The sequence below is a fragment of the Stegodyphus dumicola genome, chromosome 7 (assembly GCF_044657685.1).
Source record: "Stegodyphus dumicola isolate Sdum_Otavi_A_Nest chromosome 7, ASM4465768v1".
Classification (NCBI taxonomy): Eukaryota; Metazoa; Arthropoda; class Arachnida; order Araneae; family Eresidae; genus Stegodyphus; species Stegodyphus dumicola.
This window is the reverse complement of record NC_140774.1, coordinates 55,024,106-55,033,663: the sequence shown is the minus strand read 5'-3', so window position 1 is coordinate 55,033,663 and position 9,558 is coordinate 55,024,106. Positions and strand designations below refer to the sequence as shown.

At 30.0% G+C, this 9,558-nt stretch overlaps 1 protein-coding gene across 2 annotated transcripts in view; it reads left to right on the top strand.

Annotated features, from left to right (window-relative positions):
* The first annotated feature begins 320 nt into the window (after positions 1-320).
* LOC118199369 (leucine-rich repeat-containing protein 40-like) overlaps positions 321-9,558 on the top strand; it is a 54,540-nt gene continuing 45,302 nt past the window's right edge. For both annotated transcript variants that reach the window (XR_004759929.2, XM_035371210.2), the window contains exons 1-4: positions 321-478; positions 969-1,161; positions 3,118-3,308; positions 9,133-9,206. Coding sequence is in view for 1 of the 2 variants with exons in the window: in XM_035371210.2 (XP_035227101.1) it covers positions 975-1,161; positions 3,118-3,308; positions 9,133-9,206 (452 nt within the window). In the remaining variant the exon portion in view is untranslated. The remainder of the gene's footprint in view (positions 479-968; positions 1,162-3,117; positions 3,309-9,132; positions 9,207-9,558) is intronic.

Genomic DNA, 9,558 nt, shown 5'->3' with positions numbered 1-9,558 from the left:
ATAAACGTTACCGTCATCTTTTCTAGTAATATATCTGAAATTAGCTGTATAATAAATAATCTTACTCATGGAATGCCCGCACTTTGTTTTACAGGAAGCATTAATCCGGCTAATCTCTACACAGGCAGTCTATTTTTTAATTTCCTAGGTTTAGGAGAGCAAAAATTTCATTTTGTGTATATGTCTATATGCTTTCGTGATAGTTTAGACAGTAAATTGTGTTTAAGTGAATGTGTCAATGTGTTTAAAAATAATTGTTAAAGAACCCGCGGTCGAAAACTTAATTTTGATTTTGACTTTAGAATTTAGTACAAGTAATATGGCAGTATTCGTTAAACTCGCTCCTATGTTACGGTTTTTGTTTACATTTGACATACATAAAAGTGGATTGAAGTTGGTTGAATCGTTGAGAGTTGATTACGCAATGTTTATAGTAAATTAAATCTAAAAATTTGCATCTAGTTTCCTAGTGAGAGAGGTATATTTGTTCATTACCGTCTGACACCATGCAGATATACAAAAAATATTTTCATTTTAGCTTTCTGCTTGCAAGATGTGATGATCCATTTGCGCTGCTTTATACCACGCTAATAATTTAATAAAACGGTTTTTTGATTTCAGTTAAGAATATTTCGGCTTCTGCATACAATGTTTTCGTTCTTAATTATGGTTTATTTTTTACTGCATAAAATATACCTTTAATAGATAAGAATTAATTTGTAGACTTTACGGGCCTTATTCAAATAATATGCATAAATTTGAATAAAAGTTAACAGTTGAATAATACAAATTTTTTATTATGTCACGAGTAACTTTACCCTTTCCAACTTTCTTAATTAATCAACAAAATTTCAATCATGGGCCATATAAATTAGAGAGATCATATGTGTTGCTAGTTGTCCTTCATCAATCTAAATAATTTTATGAGCACGTCTTCTAGAAAAATCTGAATCAAATCTTATTTGCAGATCATTATGTCGTCAAAATTACAGCAGCTGAAAACAAAAGGTTTAGCAGAATATCGTAAAAGGACTGGTGTAGTTGAAAATGTTGAATCCTGCTTTTCTCGACAGTTGAAGGAATCTTCTTTGCATCCACGGATAATTAAGCAAGCACGTAAAAGTGGCATGTTGAATCTTTCAAATCGGGGAATTGCAGAATGTAAGTTCAACTGAGTTTTTTATATAGTGGGAAGAATTTTTATAAATGCATATAAATTTTGAAGTAATCAAATATTTTAAATCTACATCTTTTTATAAATAGTGAATTAGACAGTACATTCTAAAAATGTGTAATATATGTATATTAAATATATGGTTCTCAAAGTTTGTGCACATAGTAGGCTTTAATGTAGTATATAGTTTCACTTAGTTCTTATGATTACAGAGGTAAGATAGTATTTGATTAAAAAAATAACAAAAAACAAAAACAAAAAAACTTCAATGTTTGATCTAATTTTAAGGATTTGGACCTAGAATTTGATCAGTCAATAAGCAAACCTTTAGTTCATTCATTTACTTTAGTAAAAATATATTTATGCCGTAAATTGGCGATTTTTGCACGAAAAATTGCTGCTACACAAAGCCAAAATAACAAGTCAAAGAATTGCACAAACTCGGTATCCCTGTACACATCGACCTATTTTCACTTAAAAAAAATCAGAGAATTGCACAAACTTGGCATTGTGCACTCCCTTGATTTTGTCCATGTCTATAAATCGATCTATTTTCACTTAAAAAGTCAAAGGAGCAGCCAACAAAAAATATGTAATCTCAGTAAACTACATTTAAAATCAGACAATCAAACAACATAAAAAAGGAAATTCATTTTAGCACTACATAAAGGAAATATCCACTTACCTTATTTAGAAATTTCTCTGCCTTCAGTCAAACAAAATTCTATAACAGCATCCAAAAACTTCCTAAAATTATCTGAAACTAGAATCTGTATACTGGCGTTGCAACATAAATTCACAAAGATAAAGAGTAAAAATTATCCTAAGGTGTTTGATAATACGCATTTCCTTCCAACTTATAATGGCTACTAAGTAAACCTTCATTTATACATTAGTCAATCAATGTTCTTTTCCCCTTTCGTTCCAAATCATACAGAAACTCCAAATTAATCTTACGACATTCGGCCATTTTACAATCTAAATCACAAAACAGCAACGTACTTCCTAATCAACACACACCACAAGCCCTTACAAATCTTTTCTCATCATTCAAACTCATCTCACAACCAATTATGTCATAATAGGGTTTCCATAACATTCTGCTACTCAGGTTACCATAAAGGAAACAACTTCGCAATAATACAAGGGGCAACCTTAAATCTACTCTAAGCTTTATTTTTAGCATTATAAGTAAATCACTATTTTTGATTTAGTTCTGATTTGGAACATTTCTTGAACTAATCTTCAAATAGCTGTGCTGTGATTTTTGGAAGGATTTGTTAACCTACCAAAATACTGCTGGTTGATCCTTCTTGTTATTTATTATGATGTATAAATTAATGAGACTTATATTATAAATTAATGATTATATTATATTATTATAAATTAATGATTATATTATTATATATTATAAATTAATGAGACTCATCTGCACACTTGCACTCACATAAAACAAGTGGATTTTCATAATTTGTCTTCTGTTTCTTTTGATTGTATGTAATTAAAGCACGGCTAATAAAAAGCTATTGTATAAACTACACATAAGGATGTGTACATATACAGGCATATAAGCAGAATATTTAGGTCTTTAAAGAAGTGTGATTTTGTGTCTGTCTTCATCAAAATACACTGAATTTTTTCTTAAGCCTCAGTATCAGTTCTGAATTTAGATTTTAACTGATTCTGAGAAATAAGTCTTTTCAGTGTGAATTTTATATTCTAGGTATATATGTGTAATTTAACATGTATATTGGATAAATTTCTTAATTTAAAATGAAGCTCAAAATTTTCAGAAGTATTAAACTGTTACACGTTAATTCAGAAGTCAAACAACAAACATGTTAATATTGTGATTTTCATATTTATTGAAGTAAACATATTGCTATTATTAATTGAAAATTGAGTAAATATAATCTCTTTAAAATTGATATTTTACTTTTTAGTGCCTGATGTTGTGTGGAATATTAATAGTTTGACAGCTGAAGAATCTAAATCTCTGTCATTATCTTTGGATTCAAGTGATGATGAACGGTGGTGGGAGTATGTGGATCTCACAAAACTAGTTTTAGCTTCTAATACTTTGAAGTCAATATCTCCTGAGATCTCAAACTATCCTGCTCTTCAGATTCTCGATGTATGTTTTAATTTCTTTGTATTATTAATAGTGATATCATTTAGATAATTTCAGTATGGTAGTTCAGTTTAGTATTTTCTTAAAATGGCATTTTATTAGAAACCAAGAAAATAGTATTTAAGATGACTCAAACTGATGAATGTTTAATGTACTGTGTCATATATTTTATTAAATATACTTAGATGCTAGTTTCTTTGCAAGTAAAATAAATGAATAATATTTTTGTAGCCACTTAAGTAAATAGCATACAATATCTTGCTGTTGTAAAGTTAGAATTACAAATCTTCCAGAAATCTTCTTTATATGATGTTTATAATATGAGCTATATAACATGATTTCAATATCAGTGATTAAATATTTATCATATTTTATAAAAACTTCAGTTTGTTTCAGTAATTGTGCAGAAACGCTGATGTTAAAAATTATTGGAAAATTGGAATAGTAGATAGAAAATAATGTTTCTAGACTTTAGCTCATTTAGTTAATAAAAAATTTTCAAAGTAGAAATTTTGTATTATAAATATGATGTTGCTTTTATTTTATTTGTTTGGCATATGCTGGAAGATAAGATATATTTCATATATCTGAAATACTTTTTGTAAATTTAATGAAGGTGTCATGTATATGTGAGTTTGTTGAAGTTACAAAATTGTAATATATGTTTTATCCCATTTCATCTGATCTGCTAAGTATATTAAATATTCATCTGCCGACTTCATTATTGAATATTTAATTGCTATTTATTAGGTTTTAAGTAACTTGCTGCAGTACTGCTTAAGCACTTTAAGATGGCTTTTAGTTCCATGTTATGTTATCGTGTGTAACTATTTGGGTAAAAGTATAGTTTAGGATGCCCCTTGGCGATTTTTGGCGGTACATGGATACCGATTTTGTGCAATTCTTTGACTTGTTATTTTGGATTGCGAAGCGGCGATTTTTGCGCCAAACATCGCCACTTCACAAAGCCAAAATAACAAGATAAACAATTGCACAAACTCAGTATCCATGTACACATCCACTTATTTTCACTTAAAAAAAAAAATCCCCGAATTGCACAAAAATGGAATTGCGCACTCCTTTGACTTTATCCATGTACACGTGGACCTAGTTTCACTTAAAAAAAAAATCCCCAAATTGCACAAAAATGGCATTGTGCACTCTTTTAACTTTATCCATGTACACATCAACCTATTTTTACTTTAAAAAAATCCCAGAATTGCACAAACTTGCATTGCACACTCCCTTTACTTTGTCCATGTACACATTTTCACTTAAAGTCAAAGGAGCACCAAATTCTAAAATATAGGCAAACAAAAAATACATAATCTCAGTAAAATAAATTTTAAACCAAACAATAAATAACATAAAAAAGAAGAACATGTTATACATTTAAGCACTACCGAAAGCAAATATTCACTTACCATGATTTTCGAGCTCGCTTCGTAACCCATAGCCACGTAAAAATCAAAATCTCAATCATACTCAAATGACATTTTTTCAAACCAGGTATTCTTTCTGATCGAACACTTCACATAGTGACCATCTAAACCTTTCTTCCTACAAGCCCATTCAAATCCATCTAAACGGTTTTTACGTTCGACTAGACGCATATCCTTCCTACATACAGGACACTTATAATGGCTACTAAGTAAACCTTCATTTACACACCTGTCAATTAAAGCTCTTTTCCCCTTTCACTCCAAATCGTACACAAAATTCGAATTAATCGTACTACATTCAGCCATTCTACAGTCTAAAGAATCAAACCAGCACACACCACAAAAACGCTTACAAAACATCCCATGATTCGAAATTTTCCAGAATCATGCACCCGATTATGTCACAATAAGGTTTCCATAACATTCAACTACTCAGGCTACCATAAATGAAGCAACAACTTGGTGATAAATCAAAGAACAACTTTGCCATAATACAAGGGGTACCTTAAAGTCTACTCTACCCTCTATTTGTATGATTTAAAAAAAAAAAAAAAAAAAAAGCTTTAATCTGTATATCTTTAGACAGTCTGTATTTTTATATGTATTTCAAATGTATACGTATTTTTTTTTTTAGTTTACTTTCATAATGTGATTTGCTATGTTCTGTTACATGTGTGTTGTATTTTTATGCAGTTTAACAGTGAATTTTATACTTTATTTATCATAATAATATATATAAATATTATTATGATGCATATACATATATGCAGTATGTAATATGTATATATATATATATCTACAGTATATAATATGTATATATGGAGTATATAATATATACATATTATATACCGCATAGATAAAAGGATGATGTTTGAAAACAGTCATAGATATGCCACATAATAATGCCACATAATTTTTATTTCTTGATAAAGTAATTCTTTAGATGCAATATCTGATTCTGATCATTTTGGGTGCAATATGCAGCCCACAATTTTGAAAGTTTAGCCCATATCCAGATGATTGAGAAACAAGTGGTGTTTGTTGTTACCAAGAGCAAAGAAAAGAGGCTATACATTTAGAGACAAAGTTTTAGTTCTCAAAGAAGTGATTGGCTATAGCAAGCTTGCATTACTATGCATTATGTAAGATGTCATAACACAAATTAATTTTGAAATGACACAGTCCAGAAAAAGTTATTATAAACAATTATTATTTTTAGAATGGTGGAGAGATACCCAAATTAAAAAGAAGAATTAATGTGCTAATTTAAGTTATAATTTTGATTAAAATGTTTTTTATCTTACACACTTGTACACATACAGTCAAAAGTTGTTAATCCGGACTTGTCGGGACTTCAGCGATTCCGGATTATTGATTTTTCCGGATTATAGATCATGAGTTTAAATCTGGTAAGATGGCATGCAGAAATTATAAAATTAAAAATATGAAACCGTAATTTATGAAATAAAGAACAATTATGATCTAAAGGGTATCAAAATTTACAAAAAGAAAAAGCTTAATATTTATTTGTTTACTTTATTAAACATTTCTTTCAATGTAAGTTGTTTAAGTTGCTTCATTTCATGTGATAATACTTTCTCTTTAATTCTATTAAACAGACATAATTTCTTGTTTAGTTACAAAGTTTCGCTGTTCAAGTCCTATAATTGCTGTGTCGAGAATACCGACTAATTTGTCAATCGAAATTTTTTCGTTTTCAATAACCTTTGCGTCACTTTCTTTACTATCTGAAGCGAATTATAATGACGAACTTGATTTAATTCATATCAAAGATGGAGTACATCGAGATGAAATACTACATTTAGTAAGGAATTATAAGCCAAATAAAATAAAATCATCTGCCCTGAAGATGAGGATGGTGCTGACAGATCAACTTCCAATTCATTGCGCGCCGCGTTGTTTCTCTCCCCCCGCAGAGCAACATATTTCGGATTGATTAGATAATCAAAGGAAAAAGCCTTTATCCATTTTTTGCAGCAATTCCACTTTCTGTTTAATGGACTTCGAAACATACTTTCGCTTTGTAGATCCTTTACATATTAGTAAATATATATCGGAAATTCTATTTGACATAATCGAAAGTTCAAGCTTACTTTTATAAAATTGCTCTAACAGTCTGCAAAAAATAATAAGCCGGATCCAATTCGAAGATTAAGGAACAACGCAATCTGTAACATTAACTGAATTAGATAATTTTAGCTTAGCTTATACCGTCCGTTATACATTAAAAGCACACGCGTAAACGTATTATGCGCATGCGCACACGCATATTCGCAGCCGTAAAGGTCTTACGCGCACGCGTAAACGCCTATGCACATGTGTCAACGTGACGCATGCTAAAAATGTTTGTAGCTTTGAGGTCCGGATTATAGATCATTCCGGATTATGGGTGTCCGAATTAATGACTTTTGACTGTATATATATATATATATATATGTAAAGTATAAAAAATGTGATGGCTTTGCTCTTCGCAAACACACAACATTCAATTAATTTTCTGCAATTTAGTATCTTCCCCCTAGACCAGTACCTTCTAGAATTTGCTAGCCTATTACGTAAGCGCTACTTTAAATAACGAATGAGCGCCATTTTCATCAGAAGCTTCTCTTTCCCTGTGCTGTTAGAACCTATGCTGCTTCTCTTCTCATCTTTCTTTGTTAGAATGTTATGACGCAAAAAGTCAAAATTTAATCGTACTTAGTAACTCATTATTGAATATGTAATTTGGAGAACTTCGTCAAAAAAGGAAATTGATCTGCTATTTGAATTAAATAATTATGTGCAATTAAAAGTGAAATTCCTCTGTGTGTCGTCATTGGATATCCTCTGTACCACTCTGCAAAAAGCCATGCTTGAACTTTGGTGCCAAGCTTCACCACAACTGCTAAAATATCACAGTTATTTATTTATTCGGCAGGGTTTTCTGTGCGGAAAAAAGCTCCGTGGGATTAATTTAATGCGTTTAACTTTTCATTGTCTACAGTGGGTAAGGACATTGCATAATGCGTTTAACTTTTCATCATCTACAGTGGGTCAAGGACATTGCATAGAGTGTCAAATCATCTGCAGACAGAATTCTTCTGTGCTTCATTGTCTTTCCTCAGCTCCGAAATTATGCGTTTTTCAAGTGTGAAGTGTTTTGATTAGTGAAAATTCTTCAACAAAGTGTATTGCAATTAATTTTGGTGTAATGTGAAAAATTTTTTAGTGTTGATTTCATATTCAAAATTGGTATGAATACAAGATCCAAAACGACAATGTCAACTAACACAGAAGCAAGAGCCACTGTCGACGCTGCAAAATTTCAATTTCCTATTTTTGATGGATCAAAAAGTAGCTTTCCTATTGATAAATACATTCTGCTGTTTGAACAAAAATGTACTAAATAAAAATATGCAAGATAAAGTTAAACCCTTCTTCTTTGTGGACTGTTTAAGAAGAGCAAAGCCATTGTATTTTTTATATTTTATATCTTTACCTTCTAGAATTTGCTATCCTATTATGTAACCACTACTATAAATAACGAAAAAATTTTACGCACCGTTTTGCAACAGAAGCTTCTCTTTCCCTATGCTGTTAGGACCTATGCTGCTACGCTTCTCATCTTTCTTTGTTAGAATGTTATGGTGCAGAAAGTCAAAATTTAAACATACTTAGTAAAATTATTGAATATGTAATTTAAAGAACTTTGTCGAAAAAGGAAATTGATTTGCTATTTGAATTAAATAAATGTGTGCAATTAAAAGTTAAATTCCTCTGTGTGTTGTCATTGGATATCCTCTTTACCACTCTGCAAAAAGCCATGCCCGAACTTTGATGCCAAGCTTCACCACGACTGCTAAAATATGTGTGTGTGTGATATTTCTTAATATATATATATATTTTAACAAACAAGTATATACGAAAAAAAGCTAATTTAAAGTTAAAATAATGTGCAAACATATAAAAGATTTAGTTTTCGAACTAGTTTACAATATCATTTAAATTCAGATAGCATTAAAAAACTGGGAATTTAAATGCTATTGCTAATTATTTCACTAAAATGAATTAAAATTGAACTATTGTATTAAACTATTTAAATTAATTAAACTAAATTATTTAGAGAGCTAGTTCCAAATGAAAACAAAACTATTAGAATTTGAAAATTGTATTTAAAATTTATAATGAAAAGAGAAACAAACCAGGTAATTAGCACTAAAGCTGCTAAGTACAAACAAAATTTTTTCAAAAGAATTGAATAAATACAATATATATATGTGTGTGTGTGTGTGTGTGTGTAATATAAGGTTTAGCATCCTTTTAATAATGAAAATTTATCCATACAAAATACTACTGCCAATTTTACTAATTATGATTTTTTTCAGTTGCACGACAACTGCCTATCAGATTTACCTGATACAATCAGTGAGCTGCGTAATCTCACAAAATTAAATTTAAGGTATTTTGTTATTATTTTGTTAAATTTTGCATAACATTTTCGGTAACTGAAATAAGATGTTAATGTATTTTTATGTAAAGTCAAGTCTGGAATAACTGTTTTTATTTTTCATTTATTGTGATTTTACACAATATGAATTTCAGATGCTTTTCTTTAATTAAGTATATGCATAATATACAAGGTGTGGCTATTAATTTTCAGAACTGCTCTAATAAAACCAGAACAGATGATGTGAAAAACGTAACCTTTTAATATGTTTCGAAGTAATCCCCATCTGCCATAACACACTTTTGTGCTCGACTGTGTAAGTTGTGGAAACAATTTTTAAAGTCCTCTTTCGGAAGGCTCTTCA